Source organism: Pollicipes pollicipes, unplaced genomic scaffold (genome assembly GCF_011947565.3).
Source record: "Pollicipes pollicipes isolate AB1234 unplaced genomic scaffold, Ppol_2.1 Scaffold_4881;HRSCAF=5763_pilon_pilon_pilon, whole genome shotgun sequence".
Taxonomy (NCBI): domain Eukaryota; kingdom Metazoa; phylum Arthropoda; class Thecostraca; order Pollicipedomorpha; family Pollicipedidae; genus Pollicipes; species Pollicipes pollicipes.
The window spans coordinates 23,505,021-23,529,531 of NW_023596576.1; the positions used below are offsets into that span (position 1 = coordinate 23,505,021).

At 61.6% G+C, this 24,511-nt stretch overlaps 2 protein-coding genes, 1 long non-coding RNA gene and 1 other non-coding gene across 4 annotated transcripts in view; all 4 read right to left on the reverse strand.

Annotated features, from left to right (window-relative positions):
* LOC119100136 (mitogen-activated protein kinase kinase kinase 4-like) overlaps positions 1 to 15,825 on the reverse strand; it is a 30,834-nt gene extending 15,009 nt beyond the window's left edge. The window contains 3 exon segments of the mRNA XM_037223245.1: positions 14,100 to 14,114; positions 15,178 to 15,321; positions 15,819 to 15,825. Coding sequence (XP_037079140.1) covers positions 14,100 to 14,114; positions 15,178 to 15,321; positions 15,819 to 15,825 — 166 coding nt within the window.
* Positions 15,826 to 16,393: 568 nt separating this feature from the next.
* On the reverse strand, positions 16,394 to 17,272 carry LOC119099718 (uncharacterized). Its single transcript, XR_005094407.1, has 3 exons — positions 17,183 to 17,272; positions 16,691 to 16,840; positions 16,394 to 16,405 (listed from the first exon to the last, which is right to left on the reverse strand). It is a non-coding gene; the product is annotated as an uncharacterized LOC119099718 (long non-coding RNA).
* Positions 17,273 to 17,507: 235 nt separating this feature from the next.
* The window catches only part of LOC119100137 (mitogen-activated protein kinase kinase kinase 4-like), a 7,160-nt gene continuing 156 nt past the window's right edge, over positions 17,508 to 24,511 (reverse strand). The window contains exons 2-10 of the mRNA XM_037223247.1: positions 24,382 to 24,444; positions 23,857 to 23,891; positions 23,351 to 23,491; positions 22,501 to 22,605; positions 21,852 to 22,016; positions 20,958 to 21,115; positions 19,029 to 19,151; positions 18,458 to 18,684; positions 17,508 to 17,923 (exon numbers count right to left, since the gene is read on the reverse strand). Of these exons, the coding sequence (XP_037079142.1) occupies positions 17,508 to 17,923; positions 18,458 to 18,684; positions 19,029 to 19,151; positions 20,958 to 21,115; positions 21,852 to 22,016; positions 22,501 to 22,605; positions 23,351 to 23,491; positions 23,857 to 23,891; positions 24,382 to 24,444 (1,433 nt within the window). The remainder of the gene's footprint in view (positions 17,924 to 18,457; positions 18,685 to 19,028; positions 19,152 to 20,957; positions 21,116 to 21,851; positions 22,017 to 22,500; positions 22,606 to 23,350; positions 23,492 to 23,856; positions 23,892 to 24,381; positions 24,445 to 24,511) is intronic.
* TRNAS-GCU (transfer RNA serine (anticodon GCU)) lies at positions 21,350 to 21,431 on the reverse strand. The gene has a single exon. It is a non-coding gene; the product is annotated as a tRNA-Ser (tRNA).

Consider the following 24,511-nt stretch of genomic DNA (forward strand, 5'->3'; position numbering starts at 1 on the left):
CCGCCGCGCCTGTGGCTGACGTGACGCGGCGTGACGTGACGTGACGGCCGCGACATGACGCCCGGCACGCTGCGAGGCGGCGGGCGTGGACGCGCGACGCCGGCGGCGACGGAGTGGCGGGCGCCGTCGGCCGCGTATACAGCGCTATCGGGCCGCGTGCCGGGCCCGGCGGGGGGCGCCGGCGCCACCGGAGGCCCCCCTCGGCTGTCGCTGCTGTCCTCGGCCGTTGTAAAGCTGGCGTGAGGGCTGCGCCATCGTGCCGACGGCGATGGGGCCATCCAAGCCGGTTCAGCAGCGCCCAGGGTCTGGCCGTCGCAATCAAGTGCTTGTTGGTCTGCTCAGATACGCCGGCACGTAGCGGGCGTCTACCGGCATCAATTGGATCATCCGGTACGTTAAACTGGTGCGTATTCGGATACAGAGACGATTTTCCATTGCAGAGTTATTTCCGGGCAAATAGAAACTGGATTGCTTCCTGCGCAGCGAAGGAAGTGAGGTTTCCAGTCAGGCGCGTTAACAATCACGCATCGTGAAGGCACATCGATCCCGAAGGTTCACCTCGTAGAGTGGAGAAGCGGTGTGGACCACACGACAGAGAGACGGGTGGACCGCGACCGTGGGCGCGAGCCGCCGCCACGGCCGCGGCGCGAGCCGTGCAACTCCGTGACCTCGGGCCATGCGCGGCAAGTTCGGTGGTGGCGGCGGCGGCGGCATGTCCGCCGCTTCCGCCGCCGCCGCCGCCGTCGCCAGGAATGCTGCACGGCCGGGCCGACGCGCGATACGGTATCGGCCCGGCAGCCGACCGGTGCCCTGGGGAGCGACCGGTAAACAGAGCGCGGCGCCCGGCGGAAGGGTCGAGTCTGGGCGGCGCGCCGCGCGGCGGACGTGCCGACCGTGACGACGACGGCGGCGGCGGCGGCGGCGGCCGGCGACACTGAGACGGCAGCGTCGGTGCATGTGTGAACTGACGCCACGGACTCGCCGATGCCGCGGAAGGGACACGAGGGGGTTTACGGAAGAAAATTGGAAGGGGCGCGGGTATCACGGATGGAATCATTGTTCGGACTATCGCCCTTGTCTGGTTTATTAGCATGCTCACAACGTTTCGGCTTAATAACTCCGGCCCATGTCAGGCGTTATTGAGTTCTGGGAATGGCTGGACGATGTTCAGGTTTCAGCCATGTACACGTCACAGTCCGAATAATCTCTTCGACATTGTTGAGACTGGAACCAGGATTTTCTAATTATGAGTGCAGTGTTCTACCACCTGAGCTAACCAGGAAGGACCTTCGTTCATTCCTTTCTTTCCTTCAGGTTAGCTCAGTTGGTAGAGTACTGGACTCACCATTGGAAGATTCCGCTTCCAAGCCCAGCAACCGCAAGAAGATAATTTTGACTGTGCCGTGTACACGGCTGAAAGCCAAACATCATCCAGTCCTTCACAGGATTCAATCCCACCCGCCGTAGGCCGGAGGGCTTACTGACCGAAACGATGTATACATACTAACACAGCAGACGAGGAAGGTTGTCCGAACAATTACTCCATCGGAGATACACTGTTACCTGTCGATGACAGAGGGTGTAAGCTTCATGCTTGGATCTCATAGCAGACTCTAAACACGAGCGACGTCGACGACGTGAACGCCAGCACTGACGCCAGGCTATCACACAGAAGGCAGCAGGTGCACGCCCGGGTCCATCTAATCACTCTAAAACCCCAAAGCCGCGCGCGAGAGTGATACAAGAGCAAGTACCATTCTGACACGTCGCACCGCTCACGACCTGGAGTCCGTCGTCGTCGTCATTGGGGCTTTACGACGCACTTAGCTGCTGGGGCTATGTGGCGCCGCCTGCCTGGCAGGAAGGGTGGGCACCGAGGGGAATCGAACCCCGTACCTCTGGTTTCCCAGACTTGGAGTTCTCCGAGCCAGCCTCTGCTGGTGACACAGTCGGGGATGCCAGGCTCCCTCCATTGGGACAGCTCGTCTGTGTAGTCTGACGTCGCAAGTCTGGCTCGGTCGAGACCACCCGCGTCCAGCGGGGACAGCCGCCGGAACAAACTCCACTTGGATCGCAGTTCTCGCACGGGTCACTGCTACTTCCGAACGTACAGATGTCATAAATCCAGCAAACGGCCGCCAAATACCGACATGGTATCAGCAGGATCAAGCGACATGTCGCGACAGCTCACGAGCTCAGTGCTGAAACTGTTGGCAAGCTGTCGTCCACTTGGTGAGCACGGCAACCCACGAGCCGAACGCTGACATGACGCCGACACCAGGCTGTCACCCAGGGGTCAGCAGGTGCACACGGCTCGGATGGCAATTCATAAACGCTGACACACTGTGGCCGTCATTTCGGAAGCCCTAATTTGTACAGAATCTTACTATAGCAATGAAGTGATGTTATGACTAATCTGGCAAAATAGGGAGAGAAAGAACACTGACGGCAGAGGTGCTGACCATTGTACGGCGAAGTTATGCGAGGTGTCAAATGCAAACACGCCCGGGGGCGTGCGCTTAAACCACCAACGATCAATGGTGGAGTAATGGCCGACGACCAAAACCTCGAGCAGTCAAGTCATCTAATTCTGAAGATTGGTAGAAAGTCAGGACAACGCCTAATGCTCAATAAGCTCATCGCCTGATGGGATTCTCCCAGAGCCCGCTGGAAGATGGGATCCAGCGAGCTTGTGGACCTTCCGGGCTGATGGCTCGTGAGCCGTGTGGTGGAGGTAGCTCCTTGGAAGGGCCGGGCTGCTGCTCGGAGGCGGCAGGGTCGCGAGGCCTTCAGCATCTCGCGGCGCTCGCCGGGGGCGGCGTGTTGGAAAGCTCAGCGGCGGTGCATGGTGACGACAGCGAAGCGCCCCCGATGGTCTACCGGCAAAATACCCAGTACCACTCGGCCGCGGACAAAAACGCTCCTCGCCTGGCAAAGAAGACCCTTTGCCGGGGCTTTCCAGCCAGCATAGCTGGCGCTCGGACCCGCGCATGCCGAGGAGATCGCCGCGGACGCCGTGTGTCGGCGATCAGCCAGCCTCCCAGATGTCCACGGCATCCCATCCTCACGCTCCGCGCTGGCAGCCGGTCGCGGCTGAAGACCCCGTGGCCTCGTGCGGCCGTCACGACCCGTAACATGAGGTCGGTCCGTCTCAGCTCTGGAATCCATGTGATCTGTCAAATGCCTAGTGTTGATTTGGCAGCGAGTGTTGATTTCCACCCGCAGCGCCACTCCTCGTCTGGCTTTCAGAAGCGCGTCTCGCTCGCGAGTTGCGTATACGTGACGAGACAAGATAAGGAGATCTTTGCAAGAACGCTGATCGCAAAGCCATCCCTGGAACATCGGCCGACGCCGCTCATCCACGGAAAATTATCCTTTAAGGGAGGCACAGTAAAGGTGGCGGCCCCCGGCTAAGAGCACGAGCCCACCCGGGGGCTACCAATCCCAATATGGCTGTGTTTCGGAGCAGAGCAGCCGGGGTAGAAGCCGGCCCAGAGCCAGGCTCCGTCGCTTGGTGCCCTGGCGACTGCGGACAGCCATGTGGCGGGCGAGCCACCCCATCCGCGCCTCTGCGTCGCGGCACGCGGACAGTGCCAGCGTCGTGACCATGCATCCCGGGCCCGCCCGGCTGAGCGGGCCGCATGACAGATTGGCGAGAGATGACATCACGCGCGATACAGCCGCTAAATGGTCGGCGCCGGCTGGCCCGGTGTCGTCCAGGATGGACACCAACTGCGCACGGTGACGGTGCGGAGGGCAGAGACTTTTGAGGCTACGTTGGTTTCTGAGCGATTCACGAAAGAGGACAGCAGCAGTGTTGGGACATAGCTCCAGAGTAGTGACACCAGACGAAGTTCCTTCCGAACAGGCAGTGCAGTTCTATAAGTGCATGAAATATGCCTGGTAAACTCCTGCGAAACTCCAGACACACTGAAACCATACTTAATCTTAACCATGTAAACGTTGATATACATAAATAAACATTTGCATAATGTTAACAGCACTCGTAGCACTAGAATCACAGCAGTGCGTACTACACAGCAGTTGAAAGCATTGGTCACCACGACCAAGTATTTGATTCCGAGCCAAAATACGTCCAAAAGGGCGCCTCACACGCCCTTTGGCAACGCAGCGCATCTGCTGCGATAATGCAGCTACAATGTACAACGCAAAAGAAACAAGGCTGGATTTACCATTGAACAAACGACGTGACTCGCACGAAAAGTAAGCAAATAAATTCGGCGTTATGGGTATGATGTTGCTTTATCAAGATCTACGACCGAGCGTGATGCATATTCCTTTGCTTTGACTCCCAATGAGGACGTCATCATCCACGGCGCCAACTGTTCAATAAATCGATTTAACAGTATTCTGACCTTCAAACCTTTTACTGTCAGGGGAAAGTCGCCTCTTTTTCTTCAGACATTTGTGGCTGAATATCTAAACCAAAGATCAAAATTAAGAGGTGACCGAGAGCATGAGAAGAGTGTCTCATGACAGACCAAAGCAGGGCAGCGCAAGTGTACCTATTCCCTGAGCAACCGACACACAGTTAAGCTCCGTTTCCCCCGCTAGAAGGACAGAAGCGGCCTGTAATTACCACTTGGAGATCTGGTGCGCCTCAGACGCGAGAGAAACGTGGCAGCAGACTTGGACGTGTACCTTACATGCCCCAGAACACATGTGCTGTAAAAGAACGGGGTTCGATTTACTGCAAAGCACGGACTATTTGCCATAACAATTGTCACGTAACGCGAATCCTGTATGGGATCCTCAGAATGCCCCGTCCTCGCTCTCACAGCAAGTCCTCAGATCCAGCAGCCCGAAATGCGGGTGTAGAGAGATCTGCCCCAGCAGCATAATACGGTACCATCGACCGCATCACTCCGTAAAACAGAGTCGCTCTATCTTCATCTCCGGCTGCCTCCACACGCGCCCTTGTTCCCGCGCACACCGAGAACCCCGAGGCGACTCCGATGCCGCAGTGCCACCAAAGTCCAGCCCACCGACCCAGAGCCCCAGCGGCCGTCACGCGCCCTTCCCGGCAATCCGAGAAGGTGAGCGTGACGATGTCGAACGTAGAGCCGACCGCGCCACACGCACGTGACGGCCGGCCCAGGCGCGGCGCCGGCCGCGCATCCCAGCGCGGCGCGGCGGTCCGGGCGGAGCGGCGGACGGCTCAGTCGGCGTCATGGCGCTGGCGCGGTGGCTGGTGCTGGCGGCCGCGGTCGCGCTCGCCGCCGCCGAGTACCCGGAGCTGACGCTGGTGCTGCAGCCGGACGATGGCGCCCCCTTCAACTGGGACGAGATCACGCGCTGGATGGAAGCAGGTGGGCCGGCGCGCGCGGACACCTGCGCACGCACACCGAGAGGGCTATCGTCTGGCCGTCGGGGCGGAGCTGCCGAGCCGTCGTGTGGTCCGCGTGCAGAGATCGCGCAGATGTCATTCCGTCATCGGGAGATTGCCAGACAGAGCCAGTACTGAATGTTACAGGCTAGGTTCAGCCAGCTTTCTGCCGGACGGTCACAATTAGATGATAGGCCGGATGGGTGATGACGTTTGGCTCACCGTTTGCTTGTGCTCGTTCCTGAAAGGCATTGGCTTCTGTTCGTCAACCTCTCCGCCATAACCATTAACGTCACGGCAACGTCTTCTCTCCGTGTACCGAAGATTCAGTGTGCAGTGGCCTCGTCTTCAGCGTCACCCATGACAACACCCGGTCACCACTGCCGCAGAGCCACTTCCAGGTCGACGACTCGCCGCCGCAGCAGGAGTCAGAGCCGGAGCCGCTGCCGCTAGCCAGCGCGCTGACGGCGTACCCGGCCGCCGGCGCCGACCAGGCCAGCGGCTCCTTCCCAGCCGGATTCGGCGGGACGACCAGCGAGCCGGCAGCGGCGTCCGAGCCGGGCCCGCCGGCGCCCGGGGACACGGCGGCGGAGGGGGCCGCGCCGTCGGCGTGGGAGCCAGCTCCGGTGGTGCCGGGACCGGCGCTGGTGCCCGGCTCTCCGGCCGCCACCGCCGGTCCCGGCGTTCGTCGGCGCCAACTGGCCCGTGGTGCCGGGACCGGCGCTGGTCCCAGGCGTTCTCCCAGCAGGTGGTCCCCGGTCAGGCACTGGTCCCTGACTCACAAGCGCTGCAGCCCGGTCCGGTGGCGACGCCCAGCCCGTCCCCTGAGCCGGAGACACCGCCGCCGCCGCCGCCCCCGTCGCCGGTGGATCCAGCATCGATGGGGCCTGCCCTGCCAGTGGGCGCGCCTGTGGCCAGCGCGGACTTCCACGACCTGAGGCCGATGGAGGCGCACGGCGCGCCGCAGCCGGCGGCGGACGACGGCGACTACCCGGGCCTGTTGCCCGGGCAGCGGCTCTGCTTGGCGCTCGAGATGGAGCCGGACACCGACCAGACGGCGGCCGTGCCAGTCGGCGGGTATGGCGCCGGCCCGGCCGCGCCGCCGATGCCGGCCGACATGATGGCCGTGCTGCTGCAGCGGCTGGAGGAGCGGCTGGTGGCCAGCGAGGGCCGACATCAGCAGCAGGCGACAGAACTGCGCGCCATACAGCACAGGTGAGCGCGATTGTCGACCGACGTCGGCGCCGAAGCAGCGCGGCGCCGGCGCCGTCGTCGGCGGGGAGGCCTGCCAGCTGGGCCTGTGGCAGACGTCGGGTCGGGACGCGGCACTGCCGACAGCTCAGCACGCTCCGGTCATAATGCGGCCTGGGCATCACTGTCCGGGGTCCCGACAAGTCGGCGGTAAACAGACACTACCTTCGCGCGGTGAAGGTCCTTAACGGGTGCTCAGCATTGGACCATAGCAGGGTGTCACGAGCAAGCGGTTCGCTCTCTTCCCCTTCTCCTCTCCTCTTCACCGACAGACCAGGCGATGACCAAACGGGAGACAAACCGTTTCCGAAGCACAAAGGGCAGCGGTCCGGTACTCGAACTCGAGTCTCGTGCCTCGCCCGGGATTGGCCAACGCCACGTCGTCTGGCGCTCCTCACCTCTCGCCGTACCTCTTCCCCAGGCATGCGCAAGGAAGAGGTGGTCGACCGGGAGAACATGGAGGCGCTGCGCAGCGAGTTCAACAACATCGAGCACAAGGTGGACAACCTGCAGTTCGACCTGGGCCGGGTGAGCGGGCGTCGTCACGAAGGCCGGATCCCGGCCGACGGTCGCCGCCGCCGGCAGGTCGCCGCGGGCGGTGCAGGTTTCAGAGAGGAGCGAGCGACATTCGCGACGGGCTCTGGCCGACTGGCATCAAACCTGATCATGTGTGGTCTGCGCTCTGCAGAAATGCAGAAGAATATTACGATTATCAATGTTACACATGTACATATATATGAATGATATATGTATATGTATTACGTATATATGTATTAGATATATACATATATATATATATATATATATATATATATATATATACACCAAGCTTTGTAAAGGACTTGTTTCATACCAGCTATCTTAACGCTGTCTATAGCTTGTTCGGCAAGAGCCCACCGCAACAAGCTTGGGCGCTGACCGTCGGTCCAGGGCCGTCTCCATTAGTCTCGTGGTCCAGACACGCGACATCTAGCCGGCGCCGAGGCCGGAAGATTCCTACACTTACGGCCGCACCACCCGCTGTTTAAAGCCGGCGATAGCCCATGTTTGGAGCGCCCCAAACAGCAAGCCTGCCCGCCACAGCGCAGCCTGCACGCCGCGGAGCGCGGCCTGTCCGGCCGCCCAGGCGCGCTCCCCGGGGTCCGGCGACGCGTCGGCCCCGCCGGCCGGCGGAAAGCCATGCTCTCGCCAGCGGCCGATCCTACAACGCAGAACACTGCGCCGATCACAGTCCTCGAAAACAGCCTGCTCCTCACAAATCCTCAGTATTCTCGGGCCAGCACTACACTGTCACACGAAACAGCCTGCTCCTCACAAATCCTCAGCATCCTAGGGCCAGCCACTGCGCTGCCAGAGCCACAGCGGTGCAGTGAGCCGCCGTCAGCACGCCGCACGGTGAGCTGGAGACGACAGCGGCAGCGGCGCCGCTCTGACGCGCCGGCCTCCGCCACACAGATGACTAGCATGCTGGAGACGATCCTGAACGACGTGCAAATGGTGCAGCGGACGCAGAGCGAGCAGGCGGCGGTGTCGACAAGCGCCGGCAAGCGGGCGGCCGCCACCGGAGAGCTCACCGATGCCATCTCAGAGCTCAGCCAGAAGCTGGGCCAGCTGGTGGTCAATACGGAGTTGCTCAAGGGCGGCCAGCGACGGCTCGGCGGCAACGTGCGCACTATCGCCAACCAGACCAGGTGAGTAACGTACGCACCATCGCCAACGCAGGTGGGGCAACGTGCGCACCATCGCCAACCAGACTAGGTAAGCAACCAGACCAGGCCGCCAACCAGACCAGGCCGCCAACCAGACCACGCAACCAGACCAGACCGCCAACCAGGACCAGGTGAGTAACGTGCGCATCATCATCAACCAGACCAGGAAGGCAGCGTGTGCATTATCACCAACCAGACCAGGTGAGTAGCGTGCGCACTATCGCCAACCAGGCCAGGTGAGTAGCGTGCGCACTATCGCCAACCAGACCAGGTGAGTAACGTGCGCATCATCACCAACCAGACCAGGTCGGCAACGTGCGCATCATCACCAACCAGACCAGGTGAGTAACGTGCGCACAATCACCACCCAGATCAGGTCTGGTGAACAACGTGCGTTCATCGTCAACTGCAACGCGGACTCCCCAGCCGCACCAGACACGTATAAACACCACGTCATCCGCCCGCCAAACCAGGTAAACGGACACGCACACGACGCCTCAAATTCAGTCAATATGCTTAAATTTGTAACCTACAAGCCGTCGACAAGCGGTGATGTCGGAACCATCGGCACGTGTCATGGCCACAGTGGTCACCGGACCTCGCAGCGGGTGTGTGTTTTGCGGTTCTGCTCCAGCGGCTGATAAGCGGCCGTTGACGGCTGACGCTCTCCAGACATGAGCCGCCATCAGCTGGCTGTGTGTGCGGGCCCCGCGGTGCTCGGGAAGTCACTGGGACCGGCGGGATAGGCGCCTCGGGGCGTTCGCGCCTGCGGTGATATCAGCACGTTACACCGCGGTCGACAAGCGAGACCTCTCTGTCGCAGCGAGCTGAGCGAGCGTTCCGAGGACTTTCGCCACCAAGGTCACTGTCGCCAACAGCCTGTCGGAGATGAGGACCTACCTGGACCAGCACAAGGCGGCACCGGCCGCCACGTCCCCGAAAGGTAGCGCACTCGGCCCGCCTTCGTCCGCCGCCCCACCGTACGGCACGATAAGTTCCATTCCGTGTAACTCTTCTTACAGTCGACTTTGCGTGGCGTTACGAAACCTAACGTGCATGTGTGCAGGCAAGTACTTTCGTAACACCGCCGAGCTCGTGCGCACGGCGGCCGTACAAGTCTGGCGCAAGCGCGCCCGGCCGCGCACTGACGCCCCCCTGCCGGCCGCAGACGGCGACCCGCTGCCGGGCGACTGCTCCGACGTCCAGGTGTCGGGCGACGGCCGGCTGTCCGGCATCTACCAGGTGCGGGCCCGCGCGGCGCCCTCCAGCCCATCTTCGTCTACTGCGACCTGGAGACGGACGGCGGCGGATGGGTGGTGAGTGCTCGCGCCGCGGCCCCCTCGGCTCCCGCCCGTCCGGGCCGTGCCCGTCCCGGCGTGGTCGCGGCCAGCCCAGGAGGCACCTGGGCCGGACCACGCCCGGGCCGTGGCGGACTACAGCGAGAGCCGGGGCCGTCGGCCGATCCGACCCGAAGGATCAAGAGCGCCGCGTCCCCCCTCGGTCATCGGGGCGACAACCGAGCGATGTTCAATGGCGCCGGTGTTCCGCTGACCCCGACCCCGTGACCTTTAGGTGATCCAGCGCCGGCTCAACGGCGAGGAGGACTTCTTCCAGGACTGGCTGGCCTACAAGTACGGCTTCGGTAACCTAGGCGGCGAGTTCTGGCTGGGCAACCAGAACATCCACCTGCTGACCACACACCGGGTAAGACGGGCTGCGCTTAACACGCGTAGAATGCATCGCGCCACACATCCGTTTCGACACAGAAGCCTACTCCACCACGCCATCGGTGAAGCCAAAAGCACCCCTGCGTATTTCGACTCGGTATGTCGGGAACCCAGAGCAACGTGTGGGTGAGTCCGGACGGCACGCACACGGCCTGCGCTGCGTCCCAGGCTTTAAAAGCGCTTCAATGAATACGCGAAAAAGCCGGTCTTCGCCAATCGGCCGTGACTCGTCCCTGACGCTGGCCTGCCGCCGCCGCCACCAGCTGAACGAGCTGCGCGTGGAGCTGGCCGACTTCCCGCGCGAGCGACCCGGCTACGAGAACTACTCGGGCAGCAACGCCACGGCCAACTACGCCGCCTTCGCCGTCGGCTCGGAGACCGAGGGCTACTCACTAAAGATCCTCGACAACTACTCCGGCGACGCCGGTGGGTTTCGCTGATGTGTAGACGCAGTGGGAACGCTGCGTCCGTCGAGTACGCTCGTCGGCTGGGACGCCGAGCCACGGCGAGCACTGAGTCGAGGCAACGCTGTGGTAAAACACTGCTGAGGCAGGGAGGTCGACGACATATTCTGGAGCGAGGGAGTGGGAAATCGGCTCTGGCCCAGGATCTCGGACGAACATACTTAAAACTTGTACAAATCGACTGTAGCCACCATTGATAAGCATACAACTGTTGAGACCGACCCATGACGGACATGCAGCGGTGTGGAACGGCGCCTTGCATGGAGTACGACCACACCAATAGGATAACTGCATCGCCCCCGAGAATGACAACCTTTCCGCACAGGTGACTCCCTGAAGTATCATGCGGGCATGAAGTTCTCGACCAAGGACATGGACAACGACCTGTGGAAGGAGGACAGCTGTGCCGTCGCCCACAAGGGCGGCTGGTGGTACAAGGGCTGCGACTCCAGGTGAGGTTGCTGTCGTTGTTTATTGAGGTTTCGGGGCCCGCCGCCTACAGCGGCCCTAGGTGAGGGGACGCCGGCGCCGCGTCATGCTGGCTGTGGCGCGGCCAGCCAGGCGTCCACGTCCACACCGACATATCACCCTCTCATTCTGACGAGCTCTCGCACCCAGTCCCCTCAGCAGCCCCCGGCGGACCACCGTGGCGAGCAACCGAAAACCTAGCACGTCGGGTCGCCCCAGCACGCCCAATCTTCCCTGCCTCGTGATTCCCCGCCGCCGCACCCATCGGCGATGACGTCACTCTAAACGTCACACACCGTGTCCGCAGCAACCTGAACGGCCTGTACCTGAACGGTCCGGTGCCCAGCGAGTATGAGTACCAGGTGGCGTACTGGTACGACTGGCGCGGCCCGCTCTACTCGCTGTACAAGACCAAGATGATGGTGCGGCCGGGCCGACCATCGCCAGCGGGCCGCCGACGCGCGCAAGAGAGGTGAGACGCGGCCTTTACGCCGGCCGGTGACGTCACACCGGCGGACTGCGCGGCCAGCGGGTGCGTGATCGGGCCTGATACGCGGCTGGCAGCACTCGCTGCGCATCACATCATGTGGCCATGACGACGGGAACCCACTGTCTTCACCGGTGGGTAGGGGCCGGGCCTGATGGGCCATTTTCACTAGCTCGTCGACATGGTCTGCCCGGCAGCGCTTGCATTACCAAACTGGTTATTCACGATCCGGCCGTTCGACGAGAAAGACACGCCACGTTGCCAGGCAACCTCACGTCCCGCCCTCACCATGTTCCCCGATGAGTGTAGCTCCCCCAGCGGAGGGCGCCACCGCCCCGGCTGGGCTGCGCCGGCTCGTGTGCGCGGCGCCTGACACCGCCGCCCGTGCACTGCAGGGCTCGGGCCGCGACGGGCGAGGTGGCAGCAAGACGGCGGGCACAGCGTCGGTCGTCGACGCAGACCGTGCGTCGAAACCGACGGCGGCGCAACCGGCGTCGGAAGCAGCGCCGCTACACGTACTGAGCGGCCGGCCGGGAGGGGGCGCCCGAGGCGCGCGGCCAACAGCGCCGGGCGGCGGGACAGCGCGGAGAGGGCCAGGCCCCTGGCAGGGGGGCGACACACGGCGGACGGGCGGACCGGTATCAAGCGGACACGGCGGGGTCACGGCCGACGGCCGGCGCAAGCCACGCGCCTAGCGGCAGTGAGTGAACACTTGCGGGCGGCAGCGATGCTGACGGACGCCACAATACTGCCTTTGTCTGAGGGGAACTCGACTCTTCCTTAATGAGCTTAAACACTGCCAGTGCACTTTACGACTAGGTGTGGGCGCCCGTGCCGCATCACATTTTCGGTCGTCCTGAGAATTGGGTAGCAATGTGTCGGATCAACTGCCGAAATAATCGCCAGCGAACTGTCTGTGAAAACAATAGCCCGTAGCCCGCACACTATTAACCATGAGAGCGCTTATATGTAAGATTGCCGTTTTGTTTCCATACCAGAGTAGCGGAGAGTGCGTGGTTCGCATCGCCCGCGTAGTGACCGGGCAATGCGAGGCACATCAGGTGTGTTAAGTGACGAGCGAAAATAAATGACTCCCGCCATAGTGCCTATCAGGTCATGTCATATCGCTTCATCTCTGTCAGACAAAATCTTCAGGTCACCAATGCACCCATACTGGTCCGGAAAGAAACTTGGATCTAGGTTCTTAATAATAAACAACTGCGAAAACCCGGCGTCCGTCGCACGACAGGCACGGCACAACACAGTACTGTGCGGCAAGGAAATAAGCTCTCGAAAACCCGCTCCAGGCAGGCATACGTTGTGCACGGCACTCTCCCCCACCCGAACTGCTGACGCTTAAATGCCAGCTGCGTCACCTGGCGCCGGCAGCCGAAACATGCAACGCACCACTGGAGCGAGAACACTGCCGTTGAAAGTCGCAGTACCCTTATTGCTCGTATTATTCATGGTCCAGTACTTCAAAAGTCAAAGAAGTCTCGTCGCTGAATGGAAGAAAAAGTCACAGAGCTTCGTGCTACCGTATTTTCACTTCATAATTTTCTATCCATCACAGACTGTCGTCGCAACCGCCAGGTCCTGCCGCCGACGCCCGCCGCAACAGACTCCTGCAGCTTTCGTTAGTGACGTGAATTTCGAAACCGCAGCCGTCGCTGGTAAACCAGCAATCCGCAGGAGTACAGCGACCGACAGCTTCACAGGGAACAGGTCTGCCGTTTTCTGGCAGTCCCGATATTACTAACTTCACCGCGTTGGCAAAACCACTCCGTCTGCACGAACTGACACCGTGGACCTGCAGCGCAGAATAGAGCCAGTCTGCTCGGGTCTGGCGGACCAGACACCACAGTCTGCACTACACTAGCCGAACGATCTGCTTTGGTTTGGCATCCACGACACCAACAGACCACTGCACGCACTAAGCTACAGCAGGTCAAGGAACCGTCATCTGCACCCGTGAGGCAGCCAGCGTGAATCGGCGGGGGACAGAGCACGGCTGACTGAGCCCTGAGTCCCTCCGAGCACCAGCCGCTGGCGGTGGGGCGGGGGACGGGGGCAGGGCGGGGCGGGGAGAACCGGGGCGGGACAGAGCACGGCTGACTGAGCCCTGAGTCCCTCCCAGCACCAGCCGCTGGCGGTGGGGCGGGGGCGGGGGCCGGGCGGGGCGAGGCGGGGAGAACCGGGGCGGGACAGAGAGCACGGCTGACTGAGCCCTGAGTCCCTCCCAGCACCAGCCGCTGGCGGTGGGGCGGGGGACGGGGGCAGGGCGGGGCGGGGAGAACCCGGGGCGGGACAGAGCACGGCTGACTGAGCCCCTGAGTCCCTCCCAGCACCAGCCGCTGGCGGTGGGGGCGGGGGGCGGGGGGCCGGGCGGGGCGAGGCGGGGAGAACCGGGGCGGGACAGAGCACGGCTGACTGAGCCCTGAGTCCCTCCCCAGCACCAGCCGCTGGCGGTGGGGCAGGGCGGGGGCCGGGCGGGGCGGGGAGAACCGGGCGGGACAGAGCACGGCTGACTGAGCCCTGAGTCCCTCCCAGCACCAGCCGCTGGCGGTGGGGCGGGGGCGGGAGCAGGGAGGGGGCGGCAAGAAGCGGGGGCGGGGCGGAGGTGGCAAGCGGCGGCGGCCGACTCACCGATGAGGAAGCCATCTGCCAGGAGAAGCCGACCGTCTTGGCCTTGATGTGGATGCGGTCGGCGCGCCGCTCGCTGACGGCGCCGATGCGGCGATGGTCGCGAAGTAGCTCGTCCCGCCGCTCGTCCAGCTCCAGCACTGCCAGCCGCGCTCGCTCCCGCGGGCTGATTAGCGACAGGCCTGACACAGGACACACGGCAGGATCAGCGACAGGCCTGGATACAGGACAAACCGCAGGGTCAGCGACAGGCATAGATACAGGACACACAGCAGTATCAGTGACAGGCCTGCACACAGGACACATGGCAGGATCAGTGGCAGGCCTGGATACAGGACACACAGCAGGATCAGTGACAGGCCTGCACACAGGACACATGGCAGGATCAGTGACAGGCCTGGATATAGGACACACCACAGAATCAGTGACAGGCCTGGACACAGGACACATGGCAGGATCAGTGGCAGGCGTGGATACAGGACACACGGCAGAATCAGTGACAGGCCTGGACGCAGGATACACGGCAGGATCGGCGGTGAGAGGCCTGGACACAGGACACACGGCAGGATCGGTGACAGACCTGGACACAGGACACACGGCAGGATTAGCGATGACAGGCCTGGACACAGGGCAAATGGCAGGATCAGCAACAGGCCTGGATACAGGACACATAGCAGTATCAGTGACAGGCCTGGTCACAGGACACAAGGCAGGATCAGTGACAGGCCTGGACACAGGACACACCGCAGGATCGGCGATGACAGGTCTGGGCACAGGACACATAGCAGGAGCAGTGACAGGCCTGGACACAGGACACACGGCAGGACTAGCGATGACAGGCCTGGACACAGAATGTTGTCTTTGAGAGATCTACAATCAAAACGCAAGCAATGGTATCCAATGGAGACAAACAATTGGCTTCTCGTCAAGACAGACCTGCTACGATTTTGTATACGCCCCTCAGCTGGAGCATGACGTGCGTGCTCAGTATTATGAACACCAGTACAAATATATAGTGTCAGACTACATTATTTTTTATGCACGTCGGGCAGGAAGACTCCGAGGGCGGACCCCGACTGACCGTCCAACGAGAGCCGGCTGGGCGACACGGAGCCCTGCAGCTGGTTGAGGCCGCTGGCGCTGGAGCCCAGCGGACTGCCCAGCTCGCTGCGGCCCGAGCTGGGCAGCAGGTTCAGGGCTGGAGCCGGACGGGCTTCCGAGCTCACTGTCGGAGGGAGCGGGAGGACGTCACCGGACTGCCGCGGCCGGCTCGCATGGCTGAGCGCCGAGTCCCGCGAGCTCCAGCCGTGCTGGCGGCGACGGCGGGCGCGTGTCGCCCTGCACTCTGCCCGAAACGCCCCGGGTCTTGCCACTTCCCATCCTCCCTAAGCTCTGATCCCGCCAGCTCCCACCCACCTGTGCCCCTGATCTCGCCAATGCTGTCCACGGGAGCCCAGGGTGCCACCCACCAGAGCCGCCCCGCGTCCCCCAGCTGCGGTCAGCCACCCGACGCACCTCAGGCCGCGCTCGAGCGACTCGCGCCGGCCGGCCAGCCCTGTGGCCAGCGGCAGGGTGGCGGGGCGGCGCGCCGGGCCGCGGCGCCTCGCCCGGCGGCGGCAGCGAAGCGCGACCCGCCGGTACAGAGGCGGCTGACGTCCGCCGGCGAGGCCGAGCGCGAGTGGGTGCCGCCCGCCGGCGACGAGGCGGCCCACGAGCCCGGGCCCTGCATGTGGCGCATGCAGCGCGTCACGGTCCGCCTGCAACGCCTGCAAGCGGGGCAGATGTTGTCACGGCAGGCGGAGAGGGCGGCGGAGGGCGGACGCTGGCGCGAGCCGCAGCCGCGAAGGCATCGGCGCGGAGGTGCAGGTGCGGATAGGAGACTGTTGCAGTCTGTGGTTAGTTAAGCTGTTAACAAAGTTACAGAGCAGCAAACATACTTAAGTTACCGGGGTCCGTTGCAAGTGAAGTCGCCGACGAAGTTATCAGATATCAAGTACACCCCAGCAAAAACGTTTCGGACAACAGATACAGCCCGCGCTCCCTCACCTTCAGCGCCCACCGCACCCTCACCGGCCGCCCACCATTCACCGACCTGGAACTCGGCGTCCTCCAGGTGCATGGTGAAGTGCGGCTCGGTGCAGAGGCTGACGAACTCGAAGCCCTCCTTGGCCCAGCGCGGACGCAGGCCCTGGCCGCGGGGGCAGTACTCGAGCACGTAGCGGATCCACTGGCGCGCCACGTCGAGCAGCGCCGGCCCCACCTCGGCGCGGCGCTCGCCCGTGATCAGACGCACCCATCTCCTTGTGGTACTGGCCGGCGGGGCGAGCGGGTCAGTGCCCGGCGGTCGGCGCCGCAGCACGCGGTACGCCTCGCCGGGACGGGTCCGCCGGACACTTTACTCGGGAGAGACAGTTCAGAGTCCGACAGGTCGTTCTTCCTTTTCCTCGCTTTGTTGGCTCTTTATGTGAGCAATGTAAACCAGTTTGCAAATGCACAGATCGCTAGAAACGAGCAAAACATACACGTGAATGGACAGCAAAAAGCGTCGGCTGACATCGGGGTGGGTCCCCTCGTGTCGCGGCGCGCCAGCCTACCTCGAAGGAGAACTTGAAGCACTGCTGGACGACCTCGCGACAGCGGGCGGCCAGGGAGGTGCCGTGCGGGTCGGCCAGCAGCGCCGAGCACTTCTCCTCCACCAGCGCCACACTGTTGGCCACCAGATTGCGCAGCTTCAATGCCTCCTCCTGCCAGAGCGACAGCCGGTCAGCCACAGGCGGACGGGGGTGGGAAGAGCGGAGGGGGCCGGGCCTGGACCAGCCCGAGGGTCTCACCCGTGATAGGCTAAGCGGCGATATACATACACGACATGAAGAAACAGACCAACAATATCGACAGCATCGACAGCTTGTTGCTCGTGTGAGCTGACCGCATCGTCAGTTCAGCGAAAGCCACGCCCGTACCTTCAGCACCATCCCACTGATCTTGTATCCGCCAGAGTCTGACCCCTGCGAGCTCCTCCGGGGCTCGTGGCGCACCTCGCCCTCATCCTGAGCTGAGCCGCACCCCCCTCCAGAATCGAAGCGTACCTTGAGCTCGTCCAGGGCGTCCGTGATGGCGCGGTTGGGCGGCGTCTCGTCCCGCTCCAGCGGTCAGGCACGAGCCCATGGCGCGCTGGAACGGCCGCCGCGCGCGCGCCAGGTGGCTGGCGTTGTTCACCACCAGCAGCAGACCTTTGACCTGGCGACGGGAGGAGGCGGACGTCATGACAGGTCGGGTCGGGCCGACCCGACGCGGCGTGCTCTGAGCTCATGGGCTACTGGCCCAGTCCCCTCCAGGCACGCTCACTTCTCCCTACACCTTCCCATCGGGAAGCTCTGTCACTGCTGAATAAGATCCAGCTCACAAGCCCGATCAGCGCACGAGTGAGGACGCCGACACCCCTGCATTTATAACTGCACAGTAGGACGAGCCCCCCTGGTCAACATCGCCCTGCACGAGCCGTCGGCGAAGGCTCAGCGACGCGTGTTCCACCGTCGTGGCCACAGCCCCAAGCGGCGCGACGGACAGCACCCAGGGCCGCCACCACAGCGTGGGCCTCCCGCCCCGCACGCGCCGCCACTCGCCTCCACGTAGCTGAGCGTGATGGTGGTCTCGGCGGTGGGCTCCAGGTGGATGGTGGTGCCGGTCCAACACGCTGTCGACGTCGCCGCAGTCGTGGCAGGCCATGAGCACCAGGTAGCCGACCTCGGCGGGCTTGCGCGAGTCCTGGCGGCTCAGCGTCATGTCCAGCAGCTGCCACACGTACGCCCGGTCCATGCGGATGCTGCCTGCCGACGCGGACACCGAGCCGGCGCGCTGAAGCGTCGCACGGCGCTGGGCGACGTCACACATTGTCGGGACTTCCCAGTCGTCGCAAGGTGCCGAGTGACGTCACACACTGTCGGGACTTCCCCGCCGCTGACATGCAGAGGACGTCGACCGCGCTGCTCTCGGTAACACAGGCCATGAGACGCGCTCCCTCAAGCCATACTATGACCAATCTCCAGCTGATATCAATGAGGCAAAGTGTAGAAATGTATCCGTTGCGAAGTAAAATAATTCATAGGTATAGAATATGACATCTTCACTGATGCTGATATCTATTCAACTTCACCACATGCTAAAGTTACACAATTTCGAACTATTCGAACAATTCATATCAATGCTAATGAACTAATCAACATAAATCTAACGTCCTATCCAACATAGCTCCAGTATCCTATGTTGACTGATTAACAACCACATGATCCCGCCCCCTCCCCCACCCACCGGCGCCAAGGTCAGCGCCGCCCCTGCACTGACCAGGGCGACGGCCGCCGTACCCGGTATGAAGATGACGTGGTTCTGGCTGTGCGGCGCGATGACGCGCACGTGCCCGGTGGCCGCCAGCCGCGCCAGGATGCCGGCCGACGTGCTGCGGATGGAGAACTCGGCGGCGATCTCCAGGTCGCGGCGCAGCAGCTTGGCGAACAGCAGCACCTTGAGCGCGCGATCCTGCGCCTCCTGGAAGAGGCCGCGGAACTCGCGCAGCGTGCTCAGCGTCGACAGCCTGCCGGGCCGCGGGACACACGGACACGCGTCAGCACGACGGCGAGCAACCGCCGAGCCGTGCGGCAGATCGGCTCCGGTCCATACACCGGGCACATGAATGCCGTGGAGCGCCGTAGAAAAGTGTCCGTAGGCCACTGCGCCCATGGAATTAGTACAGTAAGCTAGGACAAGGACAGACAGTACCCTGTGATACGAGCAGTTCGTGACCCCAACGTGCAATCGTGAATATTTCGCTAACATACGCACGAATACTGTTTTTCAGTCCACATCACTCCAAGCAACGTGACACCCCTTCCAACGCCCACCCGTCCACGGGGGAAGGAGGGGACGGGTGGGTCGCACCTGCTCCGCTGTGCCTCGGTTCCGCCGGGCACGCTGAAGGAGCGCTGCAGGCTGGCGATACACGTGTCGATGCCGTTCTCCAGCAGGTCCCCGATGGTCGGCAGAATGTCACTCACCAGGAAGCTGGTCGGAGCGGGGGGCGTCAGTCGGCGGCCGCCGCCAAACATCAGCACGACACGGCACGGCACGACAGTCAGACACACATCCAAACGGCAAAGGCCCTTGCAGGACCGCAATACCGGCGCGCGGCGGGACCACACCGGTACATCACGGCACGGCGTTGGTACACGGTGACACTGTCGCGTTCGTCACTATCTTCGGCGACGCCAGAGCAAGATGGCAGTCGTTGCGCTGTTGTTTTCATCAGTTGACAACCCGAGCCCCCGTGCAGTGCGACACAAGCGTTATCACCTGCCACCTCAGGACTCGGGCCGTCAACCGGCTGGTTGCGGCCGAGTGGCCGGGACCAGCACTGCATGCGGTAGCTGTGCTGGTCCGGTGTGAAACATCGGTGCCGGCATCGAGGGTGTGCCCGGCCCGGACTGACAGACGGGAAAGCGCGTCCAGAGGGACAGATCACGAAGAGCGAGGAAACGCCCCGTTATCAAGTTGCACAGCATACATTATTTTCTCAGGTGGTTGGCTGTTTGGATTAGAGCATTTTTAACAGAATGGTCATTTCCTAGCACGGGATGAAGGAAATGGTTAACGGTGCCGGCAGGCTTGGCTGCACCAGAGGGGCCAACGCCGAGCTTCAACACTCGCTCGGATATGAGGGGGTCAAATAGACCCCCCTCCGACGGTTTTTTCGGAATGGGTTCCGGATGGCGCGGCGTAGCGACGCCAAATTTTGCATGGCTATAAGCAATTGAATAGCAGATTGTGAGGTATCAAAAAATTGGATGTATCTTGTAAGGTTGCTGACCTACGACATGTCAAAGTCAGGCCATGGATTCCGCGAAATCAGTTTCGAAGAAATCGCTCAATCTGATGAAACAACGGAGTGTTAGACGAAGCCATACATCTCTGATACTTTCTTGGGCAACACAACAATTGAATGGCCAAATTCCATTGGCCAAGAGCCGGATATGAAGGTCAGACCAAGGTCAAAACCAGTCAGTTTCACCACTCTAGGGCTTGCTGTTTGGGGTACTTGCTGGTGCTTCATCCCGCCGCCCCCTCCCCAGACATGTCACTCTCGCGAGGTGGCACGTCGAACGCCGTCACGCACTTTCACGGTCGACCGCCATGCTCCATGCACCGCAGCCCCGCTGGACGATCTGGGGGCTCGTCCAGCACTAATGTCGTGTATAATTATTTGCACAAGTAGGGTCGTGTATAAGTAATGACCATATGTGCCTTGGAGCAAAAGTGGTGACGAGCATGAATTTATTGGTTTTGTCGCGTGGCACTTACGTCGTGTATAAGAGTTTGCAGTGAAAGCAGTGTCATGTATAAGTAATGACAGCATAAGTGTTTGCAGTAGAAGTTATGGCGAGCACAAGCGTTGTCGCGGGACACTAATATCATGTAAAAGTTCTGACAGAAGAAGTAACGTAACACTCCTGTCGGTAGGAGTTTTTGTTGTAGCACTCCTGTCGGCAGGAGTTTTTGTCGTAGCACTCCTGTCGGTAGGAGTTTTTGTCGTAGCACCCCTGTCGGTAGGAGTTTTTGTTGTAGCACTAATGCCATGAAGCCGGGATGAGCGGCAGCACAACCGCGAGTCAAGGGGAAAATAGGGGACTGGGGAAGACCTGAACCATCACCAAAAATATCCGACTCTGTGTTGAGCGTGAGCACGCATTGATAACAAGGCTCGCCGCTGCCCTGCGTACCAGTTCCTCACAGACTTGGGCCAGAAGCGGCCGTCAGGCTGCCGCTGCCGCGTGCGAGGGCAGTTACGCGGCGGCGGCCGGCGGCCGGCCTTACCAGAAGTTTCTGCCGGCGATCGCCTCCCCGCTGGCGATGTGCGGGCAGATGCACTTGGCGAACGCCCACTCCTCCTCCAGCAGGTTCTTCTGCGCGGCAGACACCTCGATCTCGCCCTGCATCATCAGCAGCAGCCGCTTGATGTAGTACAGGTAGACCTGCCGACGCCGGCGCGGTTACGCAAGCCACGTAATGGCAATAATGGTGGCAAGATACTAGCGTAACAGGCGGTACGCGCGAACGGAGCAGCCACCGACAATCTTCCAGTCAAACGGGCTGTGTTGTGAGACCTTGGCGGAAACCGGACCGGTGAGAGCTCATTTCGACGTAATGACATCCCGCACGGGCCTTGACTCATCCATCTTGCCGGCCACTTTTACTCGAAAAACGCCCGACGAGGATGGGATTCGAACCCACGCGTGCAGAGCACATTGGATTAGCAGTCCAACGCCTTAACCACTCGGCCACCTCGTCACCTGACACCGCGGCCGTTGGCCTGCTCATCGGACGTGCTCTGCAAACGCTGGCTCAGGTTTCACCCCCGCCGAATCGTTCACTTTTACCATGCGATCTCGCGTGCTCGCAACGGACATACGATTTCAAACCATAAAAACGGTTCGCAAACTTACACGTGTTGGCGAAGCGTTCAACTTTCCTGTCTGTGTCCTTAAAAGGATATAAAACCGGACCCACTTCAGTGTTCAATAATGCCGAATGCCAACCATGGCTGAGCGAATTACAGCAAAGGGCAGATGACCAGACTGAAGGTCACATGTTCGCGGGCATCGCTGGACGTCGGCACTGCCCTGCGCTGCCTAGCAGCCCCGTCGGCCCGGACCACGCCGCCCCTGGGCCGGCTCCCCGGCAGCCGCAGACGGAGCGGCAGCCGCCCACCTCCAGCATCTGCTTGACGTCGGCGTCGAACGACTCGAGCGTCAGGTCCAGCTTGGTCATGCAGAGCTCGCTGCTGGGCGTGGGTCGGATGGCGCGCATGCGGCGGATGAACCTCTGGCGCACCACCACGGCCGCCTTCAGCGCCTCCTTGCACTCGGTGATGAGCTGCCGAGCGAGGCGGCAGCGGTGCTCGTTGGCTGCCATTGTGGTGCGAATGGGGAAGGTCGCGGCTGCAGCCTCATGAGATGAGCGCAGATGTAGTGCGTCAGGGATTCACCAAGCCTAGTGCGCCAGTCCAATGACTGTTTTACAAACTTCCGTGCGAAACCTCCGTGAAAGCGTGTCTGGAAGGCGGATTGTTTCAAAACACGGCTTATCTTACACGTCAGCGTATACGACGTATGCTTACCCGGTGGCAACGATGCCCTCATACAGACAGATCTCCAAAACTGGTCTTTGTCTCTCCCACAGCCACCGCATCAAGGCTGCTCCGAGAGAGTGCCTGGATCTGCTGCTGAGCGCAGCAACACACGTCACGGGGGCAGGACGCCGAAGCCTGCCGTACCTGACGGATGCTGAGGGCACAGGACGCCGAAGCCTGCCGTACCTGACGGATGCTGAGGGCACAGGACGCCGAAGCCTGCCGTACCTGGCGGATGCTGAGGGCGGAAGGCTCCTTGGGCTGCTGCTGCAGCCGGATCTTGACGCACTCGTGCGTCACCTCCAGCGGCACCAGGTTCAGCCACGTGTACACCTGGATGCACGTGGGCCTGGTTCAGGGTCGGACGCGTCGCTCTCGATCCCAGCGCCTCGCATTTGGCAACAGTGACATACGAGGGGCAAATAACATCAGCTGCAGGGTCGCACCACTCGTATTGCTTTGAAAGGAGCTACCTACGTGAAATATCAAGGCGAATCAATTTGTAACGAAAATGCCATTTGCATGACTTCTCCAGGGACAGCATTCCAGGGCTGTGAGTAATAGACCAATCTTGTTCGCTTTTACATCCCATCAATCTGCTCCAAGAATGGAAACATCTTATCAAAGTACCAATGTTCAATTTTGGCATGGGCATACTCAACGCCACACAGGACGTATCTGGCTACTTAAACGGCAGGTTCGTTGCATGACCAGCAATGGTTCATCATGACCAGTTCCAAAGAGGCCAGTTTATCTCTTGCCGACGGGCTACACCAACCCGACCAAGGGTTCACCTCCTGACGAGCGGCGGCCCACGCTGACCCGTTTGAAGGAGGGCAGGTTCACTTCCTCACGAGCGGCGACCCACACTGACCGGTTTGAAGGGGACAGTTCACCTCCTCACGAGCGGCGGCCCACGCTGACCCGTTTGAAGAGGGCAGGTTCACTCCTCACGAGCGCCGGCCCACACTGACCCGTTTGAAGGAGGGCAGGTTCACCTCCTCACGAGCGCCGGCCCACACTGGCCTGTTTGAAGGAGGGCAGGTTCACCTCCTCACGAGCGGCGATCCACACTGACCGGTTTGAAGGAGGGCAGGTTCATCTCGCGCGACGTGGCCGACTCCTCGCCGTACTCGCGCAGCTCGAGCGCCGTGTGGTCGTCCATGCCCAGTGACGAGCCGTCGCTGCTGGTGTACACCTCGCCCGACGGAGAGCCGTCCTGCGCGAGCGACGCGCTCAATGAGGCAGCGGCGCGGCGCACCGCCAGAGCGGAGTCGGGAGCACAGACGGACGACGCCGGCAAGGCGGTGGACGGACGGGGAGTGAACAGCTGGACGGCAGCAGGATGGAGGTGGGCGACAGTGTAGCACGGTAGGATAGCGGCGAGTATGCAGTCTGACGACAGTGGAGCTCACAGACCAAAGCGGGGCGGAGTTTGACGGCTGTGAGCTGACTAAGTGGGGGTGAGCCACGACGCGGACGACGGCTTATGGACAGACGCTACACATGCGACAATGCAGCCCCAGCCAGGGGACCTATGACCATGGCATGTCATGGATGCCAAACATGCAAACAATGGCGTACCTTCTGCTCGTCGGGCGGCAGCAGGCCATGTGCGTCTGGTCGAGGCGCTCTTCAGGTGATTTATGAGTTTGGAGAGGGTCTTCTTCAGGCCCTTGGTCTTCAGGAGCTTTTCCACGCACCTCCTACGAGCCAGTTAATAACTGTTAGCAAACACATCATGGCGTTGTGCAAGTGAGAGGGCATGAAGTTATGAATATGGGAATGCATGGAGACATACCGGTAGCAAGGATGAAATTTTGTATAAATACGAGACGCCAGCACTCAAATATATCGATGGGTCTGACACTGTGCAGTTCAGGTAAGAAATATCCTACGAGCCTACACAGAGCATCATGGCCACCGTGAGCGAAACTATCATACGCATTAAAGCAAGACTTTCCCGCACCGCTCCTACAAATTCGTCCATGACACCAGTTCGGATCAGGCTATGTCGCCCTGGTGCTCCTGCAGCGCGCGGGCTGCTCACCTATACCTTGTGTCTTGCTGTCGCGTCGCCTCGGCCAGATCGGAGGAGGCGGTGCTCACCGACCAGTGGGTCTGCGCGGCTCCTTCTGCGCGGCACCGGCCGGTCAGGGTCCGGCTCCGAGCCTGGCGACAGCCGCGGCGCGTCACGCACCGCGCCGTGCACCGCGCACCGCAATGGACGCAGCCAACA